This window comes from Empidonax traillii, unplaced genomic scaffold (assembly GCF_003031625.1).
Source record: "Empidonax traillii isolate 1590-97213 ecotype Southwest subspecies unplaced genomic scaffold, ASM303162v1 scaffold43:size1863611, whole genome shotgun sequence".
Taxonomy (NCBI): domain Eukaryota; kingdom Metazoa; phylum Chordata; class Aves; order Passeriformes; family Tyrannidae; genus Empidonax; species Empidonax traillii.
The window spans coordinates 1,416,363-1,437,058 of NW_020955236.1; the positions used below are offsets into that span (position 1 = coordinate 1,416,363).

Consider the following 20,696-nt stretch of genomic DNA (forward strand, 5'->3'; position numbering starts at 1 on the left):
AAGGTTTTCATAGTTAAACTATTTATAAAACCTGAATCTCTTGGCTCTTGTGCAGTCCAGATCATAACACTGAGCACACTTTCCTTTTCCTGTGGCGCTTGGCTTTTTTCATGGCATTCAGTGCAATGGTTGTTGCTTCTTTAAAAACATTTTCTATGTTTTCACGGCATTTTGCTGAGCATTCCAGATAAACCTCTGCGTTAATCTCCTGACAAGCTGCCTCTCCCTGGAAAGAAAAAAAAAAAAAAAAAAAAAAGGTAAGAAAAGATGTAAACCTGGTGGGTGAGAGAAGGAAGGTGGGATGGGAAGAAATGGGAATTATTTTACACATCTTTGTGTCTCAGGGTCAGGAGGAAAGAAGCTGCCTCTGAGTGCAGTGCCAGAGTGAGTGGTATTAGTAATATACTGAAGCACTGTAAATAAACGTGGGGTTTTTCCACTGTGCTGATCCAGAGCTTGGGCTAAGAGTTCAGAGCACTGGAGACTCTTAAGATGCAGAGTCCTGATAGCACAAAAATATTCTCAGTATTGAATTTCTTTAAACTAATTGCTGAGGTAGATACTTCAGTGAGGATAAGATGTCTACATGGCGATATTTTTTCAGGCCTGACCTTAACTACTCTGTGATGTCACCTTGAGTAATGAATGTCACATGCAAGAACAGAGTCTGGACTGATGCCTTGCCTTGTTTTGCTGGTGAACATGCAGGAACCCTGACTTTTGCTCTGAAGCATCACAAGGGCTCAGCCAAAATCCTCATGTACACAAATGGGAGCCTGTTGTTTCCCAGCCTCACCCAAATGCATGCAATGGGAACAGACTCCAATCTAAAACATTTCCATGCAATCCTGGCTGTGTGAAATCACTACAGACAAAACACAGCGATTTCTTACTTTGCTTGTGATCCTTTTATTGTCAGTGCAGAGCCAGCCCTCAGGTTTGAATGCTTGTGAGCCTTTCACTGTGAATTCCAGGTCTGCAACCCACGACTCACAGACTGCATTTATTCATTATAAGCCCTGGGAGTGGAGTCACTTGAGCACTTGGGCTTCTATAGGGGGAATTGTCTTCATATTTAAGCAGTTTGTCTCCTTCCAGTTGTTTGCAAGCTGCAGTGCTGACAGAGGCTGTTCAGCTCCTCTGTGCCTGGCATTGGAAGCATCATGTCGTGTGACTCAAGATGCCACCAGCTGTAAAAGACTGAGGTAGTGCATATTTCAGGGGAGAAGAACCAAGTGGGAGGGCTCACAGTGGAGACAAAGTCTGTACATCATGTGGGCCCTTGAATTTAACTGCGTGAAGCCTCAGCAGACTCGCCAGAAGTGTCTGTTGTTTGCCCCGAGCCTCACGTGCGAGGGTGATGGAGGGAGTTACTCGGGCAAATGAGGGACAATGTGCAGCTGTTCACAGTGACAGGGTGGGATCTCATCTTGTGTGCGAGGGAGACAGAACCAAAAGGCCCAGCATGGTTTTGTGGTGATGCAGCAGCGGTTTATTTTCATGCTGTTTAGCAAAAGTGGTGATTCATCCAAGGTCGGAGTGCACTTGACCTTGTTCCCTGGACATGTGTCTCAAACAGTCCAAAAGCTGCTGCTCTGAGGTGAAAGGAGAAGGGTGGCTTTGTAGTTTAAAAAAAAAAAAAAAAAAAAACACCAAAAAAATGAAAAAGTGGAAGACCAGAGCAGAAAGGTCTTGTGTGACACGGGACAAGCTGTTCCATCACTTTTTCCTGTACCTAGGACAGCTATACTGGTGATGTAACATCAGTTATTAGTCTCACTGCTTCAAAATACTTAAAAACACTTGATAATATGCTGGTTTTTTAATATTACTTTAGAGACTTCAAAGAAACCTCTCGTGTTAGAGAAGCCTTGCAGATGTTCTTGCTATTCTCCTTGCAAGGATTTATTTTGAAATAGGGTTTGCAAACCACATTTATTCCAGAACAGTCAGTATATTTAATCTTGTAATGTGTATTCTACCATCTCCAGTTTTTATCCCAACCCTGATCAAAGCACCAGTGATGGCTGCAATGTAGGCTAATAAAAATTATGAAGAGAGTCCAGCAAACTTGTTAGGGCTTACAAATTTGTAAGAGTAATAACTCAGCTGTGAAAGGAAGTAAGAAGGACACGTAACAGGAATAAAATATGTAGACAGTAGTGTCCTTTCAGACACCCCACAATATGCAAAATGCTCTTATTTCTCTTCACTTTGGCAAAGCAAAAATGGTGATTTGGCCACTTCCAAGAAGGACCTACAGAACCCCCTGTTGGTGCTGGCTGTCAATGGCTCCTTTAGCTGGGCGCTGTGATCCCCTAATTTTGGAGTGTCTGGGATCGTCCTGGTGAGGAGCAGTGCCACTGCTGTGTGCTTTACCTCCTGCTAAGGGGCCACCCCTTTAAATCCCCCTGCGTTTACCTGGCTGTAAGTGATGGGTTCCTGCTTGGAAGCCCTGAGCTTGCGCAGCTGCTCCTTGTCCTTCCGCAGGTCCGTCTTGCAGCCGATGAGCACGAGCGGGACCCCCCGGCAGAAGTGATTCACTTCGGGGTACCACTGGGGGTAGAGAAACAAAACTTTTACGTCTGGCTTTTGGGTTTGTTTCCTGAAATCAAAACAGTAAAGCCAAAGAGCAGAGCCAGCATTTAACATAAGCCGCAATTTCAGGGTTTCGGAGTGGTTTATCTGGTAGGGGCCCAACATGCACTATTTACATTACAGAAATGTTTACAAGTCCTACCCAAAGTCAGCTGCTGTATAAAAACACAGTGGCATCTGTCACTGGGCCAAAACCCCTATTTAACATCTGTTTAAATTCAGACAAGATCCTCTAAAGTCATATTTAAACCAGAATTTGGACCAAGTCTTGCTTTGTTTTGCTGGTACTGTGTACAAGAGCTTTGAAGCATTACAGAAATCCCGGTAGGGACAGCTGGTTGGTCTCGTCTCTCTCCTGTGTTAAATATGCATGTGATGGAAGTAGACTTGACTCTAAAATGCTGGCGTGCAATGTTGGTTGTGTGACATCACTACAGATAAAGCAGTGATTTCACCACTGCTGTTTGATCTTTTTAGTGTGTGTCAACCCCAGCTCCGAGCACTTCTGAGCCGTGGAGAGCTGAGCTCCAGGTCTAAGGTCTGTGACCTGCAGCTCAGCACACCATGAGTGATCTGTGCATCCACACACCCAGGGTACAGGACACTAAAAGCATCAGCATTTTTAATCTGACATCTTGTCATATATCAGGCGTCTGTAATTCATTTAGAAGGCTGAAGCAATTAGGAGAGGCTCTTACCTTGGCTGCTACATTGTCATAGCTAGTGGGGTTCATGACATCGTAACAAATTAACACGACGTTTGTGTTCTGGTAAGAAAGAGGTCGCAGCCGATCGTAGTCCTCCTGCCCTGAGACACAGAGAATGGTTTGGATAAAAGAAATCTCTGTCCTGAATGAGCAGTATGATGGGAATATGCACAGACACATACCTGAGGCCGAGAACAATGGCACTATAATTGCACTGACTGCAACTTTTTCATACTTTTAAAATTCCTTCCCTTAAGCGTAGGACAAAGCTGATGGTTTACAATATGAAACACATATCAGTAATACTAAACCTTGGCAGGTTTTGATAAAAAGCCTGCTTTATCCACTGCTAAGGACTTAGAAGCAGTTCTAAACACCGATTGCCAAGCTGCTGCTCAAAAGCAAAGTCATCAAGAGGAATCTGACAGTTATGGATTAAAACATTTGCAGTGCGGCAGTGGCTGCATTCTCCCAAATACATTTTGCACATGTGATGCTGTGAGGAGGGGAAACGCTGTGTTTGCTAGACACAGATGCTGGAGTAGAAAAAAGTGGCAAACCTGCTTTTCCCAGCCTGGTGGGATGAGAGGAAGCAGAGATTACACATGGTGCCTTCAGCTGCAGCAGCACGCGCAGGGTTGCACAAGCCGTGCTTGTACGAGCCGTGCTGCAGCATAAGCCAGGCTTAACTGGCCTTTGAAGCAGGACTCCCCAGCAGATCTTAGGGAATTCTGCTGCAGTCTGGAAAAGCAGGGGATTTGCCATACTTCTGCTTAGGGATATTCTAGCACGTGATGTGACAAGAGGAAGCTGATTTGCTTCAGACCTGTGCTCTTCCCCTTGCTGTACATACGAACGTGCAATAATCGCTGTGCCGGGGTCTGGAGGTGTCTTGCCTTGAGAGATTAGGCTCAGGAAAGCAGTAATTCCCAGGTATGGTTGGCAGCTCAGGGGAAAACCCTAATCTTTTTCATTTAATAAGGAAGAAAGTCTGTGAGAAGATGTATTTGCCAGCTGAATGCTGCTGCTGGATTCAGGTATGTCTCTGTGATGCACTGAATTTCCAAAAGGAGAACTGGGAATGCTGTCCCTTCCCACGATCGCCACAATGCACACACAGCTGAGAAACTGCCCTACAGGGCAGTTACACATCTCAAATCTTCACACTGATATTTCAAATGAAGGGATGTGGAAAATTACAGCGTTCCCCAACTTTAAAGCAACTATTCCTGCCCTGGCACCCGGCTCAGTCCCAAGTCACTCATCACTACCAGCATGTTTGTCTCCATTCTGAAGAACTGCAGATACCAGAAGGCCAATGATTCCACAATATTTTCCTCCTTTCCTTAATTTAAATGATCAGTTGAGATGCAGGTTATTCCAAGACAATCCCTGCTGGATAAGCTGTTACCCAGTTTGCCTGAGATGTTTGTGAAATGTGAATCTTGGGTTTGGACCACTCAGTATTTGAGCTTCTGCAAGAGCAGTGTGTTCCATGAGAGGTGCAGAACAAAGAGGGTTTGATTCCTCAAGGTTTAATCCAGAAATAATTGACAAAATTATGCATGTTTTATAAACAGAGCAAAGACCATACTGCTTATCCCTTCTTATTCTCCCAATCCATCTACTTGTTTGCAACTGATTTACCATTTTACTGCTGAGATAATCCTCTAAATGCATTAAACACATCACGTGCCAAACTTTTCTCCCTCTCCTAACTTTCTCAAGTGCCGTGTATGGTTTTCCCTGTTCAAGTTCAGGCCTCTGAGCTTCTACCAACGTAGCTTGTAAACTCAAAAGGTCCTCCAAGTTGTTGTTGGCAATTTGTGAGGCAGGCAGGACTGTCCCCTTGGGAGAAACACACTCATTGGCTTGGAATCAGAACACCCAGCTAAATTCATACTCTCCTGGATGGGACAGCTGAAAAAACACCTTCAGTGATGTGATTTATGTTGCATTGCGAGTCAAAAGCTATAGACATGCCCTGGTGAACTGCTCCTCCACCTTCAAATGCAGCTGTGCAGTTACGGGGGGTTATAAAGCAGACAACAAATGCGTGGGGAAATGCTGCTGCACAAAACACACCTCCATGTGCATTTGGACTGCTGGATACAGAGCAAGGCAGAGTGCAGGGACCAGAGGGGAAGGCGAGGTGGCAGTTGCTTCCCCCGTGTCACGGTCGGGTGGTTGCAGCTCACGCGGAAGGAGAGGAAGCTGCTCTTGAAGAGCTCAGATGCAGCTCTTCAGTTCTGAGGATGTAACGGGACCCAGATCAAGCTGTGCCTAAACATAGACATCCCTCTCACTGAAAACAATCCCTTCCACCCCCTGTCCTCAAGTGCTGCTGATGAAATGCAAGAAAGGGCCTGGGAGACTTTTTCTCTCTAAAGCTGCTCAGATTGTGGTCAGAGTTAATTTGGCACAAATTTAGGTCTCCTACTAGAATAGTTTCAGAAAGAAGGAACAGGGCTGAAAATAAGCAGTAACTGAATGTATATGCAAAGCCCCTGTGTGTGTTTCCTCAAACACAGGTACCTGTTTTCTTTCCCCAAGTAACAAAAAGCACGCTGTAGAGGAGTTGGTTAAATATCTGCATATATGTGAGCACATCTGTGATTCCTCTGCCTTTGTTAATCCATTGTAGCATCAGAGACTTTGGGGTTTTTTTAAAGAAAAAACTCCACCTACCTGAATTCACCTAAAATTTGCTAATTCTTTGCAAAGCTCCTGCTCCTGTATTCCTCTGGGAGATGCTGCATAACCCACATCACTGCAGTCGGGCCCTGCAGTGGGGTGGGAGCTCAGGAGGTGGGTGAGGGTGAGCAGGAGAAGTGAAACCACAGGTCTTGGTCTCACATGCACGTTCACCTGTCTGCTCCTCCTCACCCCTTTGCCAATTCAACACCAAGGAAGCTCCAGCCTGAGTGTTGCTCAGTCCATAAAGGAGCTCAGCATCCATTGCCAGGAGAGGGTAAATGAGAGAGTCAAGACCTGACAGCCCAGAAGCGTCCAGTACGTGCTGCCCTCATGTCCAGCAGTGCTGTCCAGCTCTGGAGGGTCAGGAATAATGTCACATCCTGCTCCCAGCCCAGACCAGCCAAGCACTTCCTACACACGGCCATGCATTGTCTGTGCTATCCCACATTCATTGGGATCCACGTGGAACCCTGCAATGGTGAGTCCTCACAGGCACACAGAAATGCACCCAGTCCTCTTTGGTTTGTTCTTCCATGGGCTCCATGGGAATGCCATGGTTAGTAAGTTGCCAGCTGTGTTTTTTCACTACTCAGTTAAAAAAAAAAAAAAAAAAAATTAAAAATTGGGTAACAGACATTCTTGACAGGAAGAAAACCAGCAGAAAAGGACAGATAAGGCAGGAGGGGCACACTGCAATCAAAAAGTTGGGGTTTTTTTTCTTATTCAGGCGTGACTTCCCTTTCAAAGTTATAAAAATTTATTCTTGCATTCACTGGCTTTCAGAATTCCTCTGAAGGCCTGAGGTTGTCGTGCATCTGTCATCACAGACCTGAAAAACCCCGCTGGAGGCTTTGCCTGTGCTTCCTGTCAGGCAGAGCGAGCACCCACAATGATGAGGCATTACTTCCTCCCCAGCCTCTCCCAGCCCAGCACAGCCCCGTGAAAAAAAGTGAGAAAGTCCTGCACTGAGCAGCGCCAGGAACTGAGCCCTGTGTCTGAGCTGCAGCTACATCATCGACACCGCTCCCCTAGGATGCAAAAATTAGAGTTCGTTTACCTCTCAGCGCCTTTGGCTCTGAGGAGCACAGCTTGAAATGGAAGCTTTGAACTGAACAAGCGGCTGCAAAGCCTGTTTGCAGACCAGGCAAGCGATGTTACAAAGCCTTTACCCATTGCGTGTGTGCACCACCAACTTCCTGCAACAGCGAGTGGTGCCTGAGGAGGAAGACAGAGCAGCACAGTAGAAAAGTCTCGCCAAAAATTGTTAGTCTGTGATATTTTAGACTAACTCCTTGGCTCCACATGTTACCAAAATTCTCGTCAACAAAAAGCGGCTTGAAATGTTTGATTCTTAGGCACTCTGTTTGTGTCCTTCTCCTTCAGAAAGTAGGACAAGCTCAAAGGCTCAAGCTGCACAGGGCTTGACAACACAAAGAACCCTTCTAACTTTAAACTGAGCTGAACCTTTTACCTTCCCATGATGCTGAAGAACACACAGCTCTATTTAGTGTTGCTCTGAGCAAGATCCTATAAATACTGAAGTCTTTTCTGCAGTAGGGGGATCATGAAGATCCAGTGGCACTTTTTAGAAGAACAGCTTTGCCTTCCCCTCCCTTTCCTCTTCTCTCACTGCACTATTTGAACTTGGAGGACAGGACACAAGCCTTGGTCTTAGTCTAAACCCTTAAGAAACTCAACATCAGTTTTGTATTATTTAAAAACAGGATGGGATTAAAATGTGTGCTCAAGTGAGTCTTTCCTCTAGCGTAACTTCCAGTTACAGAAAGAGGATGAAAAGCTGCTTGAATTAGAGTATGACACAGATATGTAACATTAAACTAGGTAAACAGCTTGACACGGAACCAAATTTCCTCCTCCCAATCAAATGCCTTAACCAAGGTGACAATCTCTCTGCTTTCTTTGCACCTGATTATCTTGCTGTGTCTCATGAAAAGTGAAAGAAATGTAACAGGAAGGGAGGAGACAAGTGTCAGCAGCCTCTAGAAACTTGTAGCCTTGTGGCCACGGTGCCCTTTTGGGAGGTGAAACATGTTGGGTTTCAAGGTTTCCAAGTGAGAAACGGAAAGCAATTGCTCTTTCATGGCAACAGTGGCAGCTCCACTTCCCAAAGTGTCTCACCAGACACAAAATACACCCTTCTATTCTCCAGCGGGGCAGTGCTTTGGTCCAGGACAACTTTTAGGGCTGTGAACCCAATGTGGAAGGCACACACTGCCTGCTGGTTACATGCATGAACAGGGAAATTCTAGGACATGAGGTGATGGTTTTAAACTCACAGAGGGTAGATTTACAGTAGATAAAAAGAAGAATTTTTACAATGAGGCACAGGTTGCCCCATCGCTGGAAACGCGCAAGGTCAGGTTGGACGGGGCTCTGAGCAACCTGATGTAGATACAGTTGTCCTTGTCCATTGCAAGGGGGCTGGATTAGATGACCTTTAAAGGTCTCTTTTCCACCCAAACTATCCTGATTCTGTGATAAGCCACCAGCACCAGGCTCAGGGAGCACTCCCTGGGCTGCTGGTGGCTGCGGGTCTTGGGCAGAGCTGGGCTCTGAGTGACACAAGGAGTGGGCCCTTAGGTCAGGAGGGAGTTCAGTGCTGCAATCCTGGACCTGCCCTACCCACTGCCATCTCCAGATCCAGCTCCAAAGGCAAATGTTGGAATTTGCAGCATGGTATTTTTTTTTTTTCCTCATTTTAAATGAGAGCCAGGAACTGTGTGACAGGCAAACACTCCACATCGACAGCAAACAAAACTTGAAAAGTTCTTTGTGTCAACACACTGTATTAAGGAAATCCCTCTTTGGTTGCTCACACCAGATTTCAGCCCTCCTCTTTTCCTTTAGGACTTAAAACCAAACCCCTGGCCATTCCATAGAAGCTACTGCACTCAAGGACAGTCATGTTGACACAAGAAGATACAACAGCAAACTGGGTGCTCAGCATTTTACTGTCCTGTAGTAAAAATTAACAATAAAATTCATTTTTAGATGAAAAGCCTTTAAAATTATCTTTTCAGATACCACATGCAGGATACAGGATGGTAAGTGTGTTTTATTACTATTAAATTGACTGGACTGCATTCGGTTCTTGTTTGTCTTGGTGTAAATTTGGAACAATTCCACAGGCTTGAACTGAAACAGATGATTTACACTGAGCTGAAATGGAGCACGTGTCAATTTTAGGGTTCATTTAGGAGCGCAGCTGGATAACAGAGTCTGGGAACTTTGAGTGAAGTTGAACACAAACGATTTCACAAGTTCCTCAAATGAACCTGAACAGACTATCAGCATTTTCAAATAACTTTTACTGTCATGGCCTTTTTATTCTGAACACAAACCAGCCCTTTTTCTCCTTCCCTATTCCATCACACATGGCAGCAGATTAAAATATTTTCCTGGTTGATTGTATTATGATTTGCATCTGGGAACTGGGTTTTAATACCCTCAGATATGTTTGCTATTTGATGTGTGTTTCTGAATTAATTGAGTTGCTAAGATAATGAAAGAGTCCATGACCAGAGCCGTCATTAGACAAGCGACCCTTTTTTTTCTGGAAGGCACATTTTTGTGTGCAACAGGTAACGGTGGTTGTTTTATTTGTACTTTAATCTCCACCAGTCTAAACTGTGATACTATGTTAAAAGCACGCTGGTAGAGAAGCAATCTGAAAATCTGTCCAGCTTTACAATCCTTAAATGTCGGTCTGGTTTAAGTTGACACAGCAAAGTCTGCAGGAGAGGAAGAAGCAAAGAAATGGGGGCACGCTCACCGGAGCAACATTTTACAGTAATAAACGCGGTTTCTGGTTATTTGCCTGCAGTTACGAAAGGCCGGGGCCGGGTTTGGGCTCAGTCCCAGGCCGGTGCCCCAGTGGTCCCATCCCGGGGCCGCACAGGAACCGCCCCCGGCAGCCCGACCGGGACTGGGGAAATGGAAGGGATAAGGTGAAAGCCCCTTACCTGCGGTGTCGTACAGGTTCAGAGTCACCTCCTTCTTCCCCACCGTCACGCTCGTCGTGTACTTCTCGAAGACGGAGGGCGCGTATTGCTGCAAAGGGAGGAGAAGGACCGCGGTGATCTCAGAGGCCTTTTCCCACCTCGCTGATCCCGTGGCTCCAAGGAGCGGTTCTGGCGGGCTCCAGGAGCCGGGGCCGGCCCGGGCCGCGGCCCCCCAGCCCCGCGGGGGTGGCTGCCCCTCACCTCGGGGAAGGAGCCCTTGGCGTACACCATGAGCAGCGATGTCTTCCCGCAGCCCCCGTCCCCCACGATCACCACCTTCACCTCCTTCGTGCCCGACGGGGCGGCTGCGGTGCCGCGGGGCTCCCCGGCCGCGCCCTCGGGCACGGCCCCGTTGGCCGCTTCCATGGAGCGGGAGCGGGACGGGGACGGGCAGCGGGCGCGGCGCGGCCGGGACGCGGCTCCTCTCGCCCCTCAGCGCCCGGGGCGGGCAGAGCCGCCCGCGCCCCAGCGGGGATTGGCCGCGCCGCCGCCTCAGGTGCCGCCGGGCCCCGCCCGGGTCCCCCCGGGGCGCCTGTGGGGCCTCTCCCGGGTTTCCGAGTCTCCCCCCGCCCGTCCGGAGCCGCCCTCAGGCGTGAGGGGTCACCACGGGCACGGCCCCGGTGGGCGCCGAGGGAGCCCCCTCAGCACCGTCTCCCCCAGACCCACCGGGGCTGCTCCCAGCCTGTGCACTCAGAGAGCTCCCGAGGCGCCTGTCCCCTCTGTCCTGCCATCCACCGGATTCATCAGGCCCTGTCCCCTCTGCCCTTCCATCCTCCAGCGCCGTCGGGCCCTGTCCCCTCTGTCCTGCCATCCATTGGATTCATCAGGCCCTGTCCCCTCTGCCCTGCCATCCACGCTCACTTGGTGCTCTCCCCCATCCCCATTTATTCCACCTTCAGACCCCCTGTGCCGTGCTGGTTCCCCCCGAGCTGCCAGCGCTGAGAGGATGCTGCCAGTCCAGCCCCGATGTCTGTCCGGTCCCCAGAGCTGAGGGGAGAGCGGTGCCAGCCACAGTGGGGAAGGCAGAGACCCCTGAGGTACCCCCGAAAGGCGCCTCGGTGGGCAGTGACTCACTGATTGATTTCTGCTGGATTTATTGCTGATGCAGGAGCTGACAGCTCTGCTCCTCACCTTCTCACTATCCAAGGTGAGCTCCGATGAAAATAACTGGAATTTCACCTTTTAATTGCAGAGATGTGGTGGCCTCAGGCACCCACATGGTGGGGTTTTGTACCGTGGAAAGACAGGGATCACAACAGCTGGGTAAGTTTGGCTCTGGAAGGGATCACAACCGCTGTATACGTTTGGCTCCAATACACAGGTCAGGGGAGTGACATTGGGTTTGTGACAGACCAGCTCAGACACTGATCCACCACCATTCTACACCCAAAAATTCGTGTTTCTTTCCAAGCAGGGATTCACTATGTGCTGCTCCGTCTCAAACCAACCCTGACAGTTCTTAAGAAATCAAAATTTCCTCTAAATTTTTTTCGAAATACCACCTGTGGGAACAGCAACAACCCTCCAAGGGCATTGCTCGAGTGTGGCAAGATCGTTTAATTCAACTAAGGGGAAAAAAACCACCAGCACAATTCGAACAGGGTTTTGTGTTTCCCCTGCACGGTTGTGTCACTAGATGGCCTTCCAGACCCAACGCAAACACCATCGAGCTCCAAAGCTCGGGCGAGGGAGACCCGTCTTTGTGTAGAGGGCAAACAAAAACGCTAGAAGAGGATATTTCTGCAATAGAGAAGAGCAGCGACCCGTAACAAGCCAACAAAGTGTCATATAATTCAAACTACAATAATAAAAAGGCGGTCAAAGTCACACCCATTTAAAACTCGCCATTTTACTGAGGAAAAAGTTGATGCAATCATGTAGAATCTGTCAAAAAGATGCTTTATGGAGCATAGTGTTATAAATCTTGGAAGGAACACAGAAAAAGCCATCAGCTCTTGTGGGCTCTAATGGCTGAGGGCTTTCCGACGGTGCAGGAATGGATGGGCCAGGGAAGAATTTGTTGTATCCTGAAATGATTTATTTGGACCTGGCTCAAAACCAGCATCACACTATGTATGACACAATCAGCAGGCAGAGTTAGTAGCCTTTCTGTAACTGAGGACTGTAATTCAGGTTTGGTGTTTTTTTTCAAGTCCGTTATTACAATAAAATAGGTTTTTTGGGGGGTAAAAGTAATTTGAGGGCTATTGTTAGGCTTTTTTTGAGTTTGGGTTTGTTTGTGTTTTTTTTTTTTTTTTCCCCAAGTCTTACAAAACAATCTTTACATTTCTCTCAGCTTTGTCTCCTTTTCCAATTTATTGTTAAGGAAACTTTGAGATTTGTACACCTTTAGATTCAGCATGAAACGAGCGGATGATAAAATCAACTGTAAACACTCCAAAGACTGTTTGAAAGTAATGGATGTTCTATTTGTAACAAGTCAACTTATTATCGATGAAATACAACATTTCAGTGTCTCAGTTACTTATTTTCAATTACCAGGTGTGCAGTGCTTTGGGCATATCCAGTACTATGTCAAAGCTACACGTAATTTGCTGACTCCGAGAAAGCAAAGTCTAATTAGGAATTGTGCCACTGATTTAAATGGAAGAAGATTCAGCCTCCTATTAGTAAAACTCAAATCTAATCATTATTAATTGCAACTGTCCTTCTCCTGCTCCTGTTTTGGCCTGTATATTGATTTTGGCACAAGTTGTTTCGTCAAAACCTTACACAATAAATGTGTGTGGAGCTTCACAGAGAGCACAACAAAATCAAGGTTTTAATGGGCTATGGCAAATATCCGTGTTCCAGTCTTGGTACCAATTTGTTGCTTGATGATTGCCAGGGAAAAAATCAGGCAGGAGTGAAAGGTTAGCACACTGCTCAGGAAAACTGCTGGGAGTTTATGATTTTTAAGATTTTTTTTTTTTTTTTAGATGGTATTGATGGGCAACTCAGGTTAGTTATGAGAACATCCAAAAAAGACTCATGGATGAGGTTTAATATTGAAGCTTTTTAACAAAACAGGGTGATCAAGGATGTTGATAATCCCATTTTTCAAAATACCAAGCCTGGGGAAAAAGCGCTTGCCACCTCCTGGACCGTTCTGGTACCGTGGAAGAACCTCAACCATGTCCTTATTCTGACCTAAGGAAACGGCACCAATGCCCTGTGCTGCCTCTCTCCTTGTCCCTTGTGAAGTTCTTGAAGAAGTGAATGAAACTGAGAATAATATTAAAGGCTTGTGAGTTTTGTGACTACAGAGAGTCAAGTGAGGGAGAAGAACCATAAACGTAAACCTTTCTGCTCAAAAACCACTTTTAAATTATAAATATCTTAACAACAAATATGTTAAATAATAAACGTTGACAAAATATTCTGGTTAGCTACATCCTTCTGTTTAGAGAAACTCTGAATACTGTAGAAGTTTTAAGTTTCCAATCAGTTAAGCTCTAGCACAGTGCAAGCCCTTAGGCTAAGCAGCATGGTTTGCAGTAATATTTCTAATGAAAAATACAAGTATTTTAGCTCACCAGCAAGGTCTCACTTCTGGTACTTCTTGTAGCCACAGTTTGCACAGGTGTCATAGTCCTGATTTTAGCAAGAAATTTTGTCTTTCCTTTCCCCTTCCCCCTCCTGCGTGTATGTGTTAATGGGCCATCAGATAACAAAGGAGTTGGCCTGAGCCCTAAATGGCCAGACATTAATCTCCTAGCAACGAAGGGGGAGGAATTGGGAAAAAGGCCAGGGTGTGTGTATGGAAAGAGGTGGGGTTTGGGGGTTGGAGCTCAGCTCTGGAGCCGGAGGAGAGGTTGCAGCAGGGAGGAGAGACTGCCTGGTTGCTTCTTTGTCTCTTCCTGTGGGAGAGGAGTTTTTTTTGCTGCTGTCTCTCTGCGCAGTTGTTTGCTGGTTGCAGGCTTGGTTTTCACCGCGAGATCTTCGCCAACTGAGTCGTGAGTTTTTCCTCCATTGGGAGAACTTTCTGTTTCCCTTCCCCTTCCCCCCTCCTCCCTCGCCACCCGGCGGCGACCAGGGATCCCACAGCGCCGCCGGGTGACGAGCGCTGGACATTGCAAGTTCCACTCCTCTAGTGATCCAACAGCGCCACCCGGTGACTACTATAGAACATTACAAGCTCTGCACTTTTTGATAACTCAACAGCGCCACCTGGTGAACGGTATAAGACATTACAAGTTTTTGCATCTCCAGTGACCCGACGGCGCCCCCTGTTGACTGTGGCTGGAACTGCACCAAAGGGTGCTAAAAATTGAACTATTTGATTTTCTTTTTTTGCCGGTTTTATCGGTTTTGTTCTTGAAGGGGATTATTGGTGGGTATACGGGTATTGCTTGGTTGTTTTACTTGGTTTTTTTTCGTGTTCCTATTAATACACACATACCTTTTAATAAAGGGCTGTTATTTTTTTTTCCTTTTCCATAATTTGTTTCCCTTCAACCGGAGCCTCTTAATTTCAGATCTATAATTGCTAGAAAAGAAGGTTTGGGTCTTTTTCTCCTAATCCATCCTCAGCAAAAGACCTTTTGTCTCATTTAAACTGAGACAACAGGCCATCTGCTGCATACTCTTCCTTGGTCATATAAACTGGACAAGAATGGGCATCTGTTCTTCCTAAATATCTTCACAACTATGTTTTTGAAATACACTTAATTTTTTGTGACAGACCCCAGTCACAAAGACCTCAGCATAAACTTGACAAGAAGAACAAGTAGCCCCAATTATGTCCAAGGAAATATTCATGAACTTAGTTAAGAATGTAAATAACAAGACAGAGCCTGAAATATTTATTTTTTAACATTAGCAGTGATATGAATTATTTGTGTTTTCAGCTAAGAATTCCCTCTGCAGCATGTACACACGGAGCAAGAGGCAACGCCTTGAAAAATTCACAGTAGGAAAGACAGACCTTAAGGAGTGGGACTTACCGTGTAAGTAGAGTGATAAATTTCAGATGTTGCACAAGGTCAGCAATTGTTTGTCATGGGCACAGACCCTTCCTGAGGGTCTGCCCCACAGAGTTCAGCCTGGGCAGGGCAGGGAGGGAAGAGGAAAGTGTGATGTAGGAGAGCTGAACTGCACCTGCACACACAAAGTCATGGTGACAGCGCCAGTGTCAGAGAGGGCCGTGACAAAGCAGGTGTACACTCAAGGTGATTCACTTTATTTACAGAACAAATGTACAAAATTGTTTTTCAGCTGTGCTTTTCCTCGCAGTGCCAGCACTGCTTTGACCCTCGGTAAACCCTGGAAATGCAGCTTTCAAAACCAAAGCTCCCAGCCTCCTTCCCTTTCAGCTGCTTCCCCGTCTCCATTTCTGCAGCTTCTTGCTGTTTCCCTCGCACATGCAGAGCTCTACCATCTGGTCCTCACAGCCTGATATTTTACACACACGCCCCCACCCCGAAAAATCCCTTGGGCCACATGATTCACCATCTATTCAAACCTTGCCATGTGCCTGGTTTTTTTTGTGTAGTAGCCCCTACTGATGTAAATCCCTTGTTCCATAAGGGCTCTCAATTGCTTTTTTCACTGAAGGCAAGGTGGCTGTGACACCTGCCAGTTTCTAAGACGTTTAACCCAACCTAAAACATTATTACATTGTTGTTTGGCTGAGTAGGAACTATATTTTTTTCCCCAGTGGGAAGAGCTGCCAGAAAGGCATTAACTTTCTAGACTATTAAGTAATATGGAAAAATGATATTTCAATAAGAAAATTTCCTTTCTGCCTTTTTATGTCTCAGAAATAGTTCCTGTTTCACTTGGCTCAAGTAGCCCCTGCACTAAATCAGTGCAAAAATCTTTCGATAAACTAAATAAAATCTGTCCAAATGCTACCAGAGAGTTCAGAGGGCTGTGAAACAAAACAGGACAAGGGTCTACAAAGGGAGGTGTGAGCTGAATTAAGACACACAACTCAGCAAAATCAGGCAGCAAATATTCAGGCACTTTGATGTAGTTTGGACAGGTTTTATTCATAAACCACACACTGATGACTACCTAGAGAGCAGCTATTTATAAGGAACACAGACTGTTTCTTGGGTTGTTTTCTCTCTGGTGTGCTTTAAATCAGGGGTGCCAACTACATGGGCCAAACATGGCCTACCTGACACAGGCATGGCCAACGTGCTGCATTCAGAGTCTCACCTTTCATTTGAAACTGAGTTCTTGGCTTTGCAGCTGTGGGGGAAAAAAACCCACCCCACTCTACAAAGTGAAGTGTGTGCAAATCAACATGGTAAAGCCTTGACCTGATACTGTAGGGGTTTAGGGGCAGTTTCAAGTTTCTGTTGCGTGCTGAAGTGTGAACTCTCAATCCAGATTCTGTTGTGAAAAATGGGTAACACAAGGTTAAGATCATCCCATGCTTTTCTGGAACATCAAACACAATGACTGATCTCTGAAAAGCATGAAATGAACACGCCAGTGTGTGCCAACACCTCCCTGGCTCTGCCCCCGCGGAGCTGGGCGATGTGTGTCTCCCAGATGTGCTGGCACAGCTTCCCTGAGCCATGGGGAGGAATTTGACAGCACAGGCTGGCAGAGCCATTGCAGAGTTGCTGGATCTCAATCTCTACCTCTGCGCTGAGAATTGAATCTGGAGGTTTGACAGAGGGATTTCCTCAGACCTTTACTCAGGTGAGATCTGCAGTTGTGTTTGTGTTGGTAGCTGGGGTTGGTTTTACCATGGGAACAGGCAGAGGCAGCGGGTTCGGGAGTGAGACAAAGCCTTGCTCGTGGCTGAGAGAGAGCACAGGGCTCTGCTACAGATCTGCAGGAAGTCAGTCACCACTGGGTGCTCTTCTGCATCCAGATCTGCAGCAGAGAATAAATCCCATCAGGAAGTAATTTTGGGAAATTTAGGGAAAGAGGCTGTTGCAACACAATGCGTTCTTACCCAGTATCTGACCACTCCCTTTAGTGTATACCCCTAAAATTCCTCTGGCTTGTGCCTTCCTGTGTTTTCCTTACCCAACACTCCACCTGACCCAGCAAGCACTGAGATGTTATTTTTTTCAAGATTGGAGTGCTCCCCGCAGTATCTCCTTTCTTCAGATCCCTTTGCCCTTCTCCCATTCCCAAATTATGTAATCCCTTGTAGAGAGAAATATTTTCTTTTGATGTTCCTGCTGACTCAGAGTCAAGGGAGGACTGAATCCAAGAGGAGTGTATGTTAATTAAGATGACAACAGCACCAGGGCAGGAGTTGCATTCAGGTTCTTTAATTTACACAGCAGGGATTAATATGGAGTAGGTGAGTCAACTGTGGATGGGCAAATCTGGGTTACACTCCCCAAAAATCAGTTGGAGGATTCCACTAAACCTAAAAAACGTGAGGTTGTACTTTTTTTGTGAGGCTTTGAGAACATCAAGTTTAAGAGAACCCAGGCTTGGCCCCCTAAAAACGCTTTCCACCATGTGAGTTACAGGGCAGCCTGAACAAGCGTGTGTTTTTCAGAGCCATTGGAAGAGTCAGGCTTTGATCAACACCTCATTCCTGCACTGGTTATGTCATGGTCATCACTCTTGCACCTGCCTCAGGCAGGAAGCTCTCAAATCTTTTGGACAAGAATGTGGAGAAACTGGGAATATTCACTGGAGGAGAAAAAAAGATGGCAAAGGGACCATGGATGAAACAGGGGCAGGTTTTTGCTGAGCAGTGCATGGCACTGACATTAAAAGGCAGTTAACATATGAAGTGTGCATCCTCCCCTCCATATTTGTGCAAACTTCCCCCAGGAAGGCAGCAAGGGCAGGCTGAAGAGGTGATAAAATCCTCTGTTTCTATTGCAATAGGACACACCATAATTTCTGCCTGGTTTTTGTGGAGTGTTAGATGTATGGGGAGAGCTAAGCTAAGCTTGCTCTGCCGTTATCTGGCAGGGAAGCAGCTTATACCTAGAGATGGAGTTTTGGCAGGAGCCAGAGGGACCTGTGGCTTGTCAGAGCATTGCCAGGCAAAGGACAGGCCCAGACTGAGTTTCCCTCAGACCTGAGAGCAGCCATAACCCAGCCAGAGCAAACCCTGCACAGGAAGAGCGATGTTCAGAGCAGGCTAATTAATAACTAGAGGCACTGGAAATGGTTGTAACTGTGTCGTGTTTGCTTGAGAGCTGCGATTTTTGGCCTGTGCCCGAGCTGTGGGAGCTGGACAGGCTGACCGTGCAGAGTGGCCTGGCTGGATGTCCTCGCTGTGAGCCACCAGAGCGGGTCAGGGAGGTGTTGGAGCAATCACAGCAGTGGTTTGGGGTGGTGAGGGCAGGAACAGACAGAGCAGCAACCTGACAGTGCAGCTCCAGCCCACGGGTCTGGCACCCTGCCCTGCACAGCCCCACACCGCTGTCCTTGATGGCACATTTCCTGTGCGCTTCTCCCTTCCTACACACATTTCACCCTTCCTGACTCTCATCCTAACAACAGGCACATTGTCAAGTTCCCAGTTGCCTGCTGGGATTAACACAGTGGCTCTGATTTCTTAAGGCGGGGAGATTTCCTGGTTAAAACTGTTTTAATTAAACTTACATCTCTCATAATGCTAAAAATGCCCCCGTGTGAAAGGCAGCTGAATCTGCTCGGAAAACATCAGTGCCCAAAGACTTTTAACGGTCTTGGAGTCTAACAATAGTATAGACACTGTCTGTTCAAAGATAAGGGCTCCAGGCAAATGGAAGAAGGAAGCAAATATAACATTCCCCTGAATCAGACATCTTAGACAAAAATATTCCAAGTACAAAACGTATCTGGCTGTGTATTTGTCAAGTATTTTATTGGCTTGAACTTCACACACACACACACACACACACACATACAGAGCTCACAGCAACTCCTTTCCACTGTAGATCTGGGTGGGCATCTCCGTTTTCCTTTTAGGACTCAATTTTGGACCCGGGGAAAAGTGTTCTCAGTCAAAAGGCCTCCAAGCGAGCCAGGGCTGGTCACAGAGGAGAGCAACAGCTGCAAGAGTTTAAATTCCTCTCCCCACCCTCCCAAACGTGCCCCTCAGTCCTCTGCCTGGAGGAGCCAGAGGGAGGAATGTCCAGCTCCCCTCCTTCCCTGCCAGCTCCACTGGCATTTCCTATTACACACCAATTGCGTGTGAGGTGCCGACACCACAAAGTGCTTTTTCACGTGAGCAGCGGAGCTGTGGTGGAACCAAGGTTCTCTTTTGGTCACCCCCTTCCCCCCCCGGAGTTTGTGACACTTTTGTACTCCCCTTTCTGCAGCACGTCAGGCGTTTGCGATAATTTACTGCCGCAGGAACCGCTTCCTGCACGCTGCGAGCCGCGAGCCTTTCCGGACTGCTGGCAGGCACCGAGCTGGGAATGGGAAAGACAACAAGCAGGGGAAGGTGTCGGGAAGCAAAGAGAACCCTGTCTTCCATCAGCAGCTCCCAGGAGAGAGAGGGGGAGAAAAGCAGCGATGGCTTTGTGGATTTAGTGGAAACTAACTTCAATTGGGAGCTAGCAATGGCCTGCTCTCTTGGAGGCGAAAACAACAAAAACATCTGGGAAAAGTATTTTATTTTAAAACTTCCCATAAAAAACAAAATGACCCCCCCTCAAAAAAAAGCTAAAGCAAGTACAAAAATAAATCAGAAAGTAGACAAAGATAAGAACGGAGCCTGCAGGAATCAAGTCTGAACAAAAGGCAGGGGCTGTGAAAGGAGAAAACCGCAAATGGCAGGGCTTGAAATGTAAAACCTACAGTTCACTGTGAAATATGAAGGACGCTGTTGTATTCCACACCTCCTCTTCCTGGGTGTAGCTGTCTCCACAAGGTGAAGGGCAGTAATGAATCAAGCTCCTTCCCTCTTCCTGTATTTTCTATTCAATTATTCACAGGCTGTGTGAGTTCTGCTTTATTTCCCCTCTCCATATGCCACACTCTCCTCCTGGGGTTTTTTTTTATTCCGAACTGTGCATTTGGCCTCTCTCCCATTCCTTTCTCCTCGGTGTGTGCCCCCTGCTCTGCCAGGATCTGCTGTCTTTGTAACCTCTGCTGTGCACATATGCTGGCTCTGCCCTCCCCTCCTGCCCCCCCTGCTCCTGGGCCACCAAGTGTCCCTTCGCTTCACTCCGGCCAGCCAGGAAAGGAATGATTTTCCTACGGCCGCTGCTCCCGTTTCCATGCTGCCGGCTCCTCTCCACCGATCAAGGGGAACCCACGTTGCTCCCCTTGCACAGAGACAGCTCTGCAGCTGCTTAGCAACTGGGAGCTGCTGCGATGCAGCGGCACAGAAAGGCGAGAGATGGCACAGCCTTCCCCGATCCTGCCCGTTCTGGCCCACTCGGCTGCAAACCAGGGCTTGGGGAGCAGCTGGGGCACTCCCAACTGCCCTGTCAGACAATAAATCAACATGCAAATCCTTAACTGCAGGTTTGAGAGCAATGGTGACAATGTCAAGGGCAAAGCAGTCTTGGTCCTGTGTCACATCACACCAGCGACAAGGAACAGCTCTGACCTGTAAGCTCAACTCATTCCATTTGATCTTTGTCATCAGTTTCTGCCTCAAACGTTTTATACTCCATCACTCAGAATCAGAACATTCCCTGTATGTGCTGCATGTGTTAAAAAGGCTTCCAGGTCCCCAGCTACCATTGCATCCAGACTGTTTAATGATGTGTCCAGAGACACAAGTAATTTAATGCGTAAA

The 20,696-nt window shown here is 47.0% G+C and overlaps 1 protein-coding gene and 1 long non-coding RNA gene across 6 annotated transcripts in view; one reads left to right on the forward strand and one right to left on the reverse strand.

The window, feature by feature from the left end:
- Positions 1-10,422, reverse strand: part of RHOF (ras homolog family member F, filopodia associated) — an 11,496-nt gene extending 1,074 nt beyond the window's left edge. Inside the window, exons 1-6 of one of the 5 annotated variants that reach the window (XR_003570635.1) lie at positions 10,226-10,422; positions 9,986-10,073; positions 3,297-3,406; positions 2,422-2,556; positions 894-1,200; positions 134-226 (exon numbers count right to left, since the gene is read on the reverse strand). Coding sequence is in view for 4 of the 5 variants with exons in the window: in XM_027878616.1 (XP_027734417.1) it covers positions 62-226; positions 2,422-2,556; positions 3,297-3,406; positions 9,986-10,073; positions 10,226-10,390 (663 nt within the window). In the remaining variant the exon portion in view is untranslated. Of the gene's footprint in view, positions 1-6; positions 227-893; positions 1,201-2,421; positions 2,557-3,296; positions 3,407-9,985; positions 10,074-10,225 lie in introns of those variants that run through there. The other 4 variants (XM_027878616.1, XM_027878619.1, XM_027878617.1 and 1 more) reach the window with 4 other exon arrangements.
- A 138-nt stretch (positions 10,423-10,560) lies between these two features.
- LOC114054979 lies at positions 10,561-14,974 on the forward strand. The gene is made up of 3 exons (XR_003570641.1): positions 10,561-10,644; positions 11,217-11,287; positions 14,875-14,974. It is a non-coding gene; the product is annotated as an uncharacterized LOC114054979 (long non-coding RNA).
- The last annotated feature ends 5,722 nt before the right edge of the window (positions 14,975-20,696 follow it).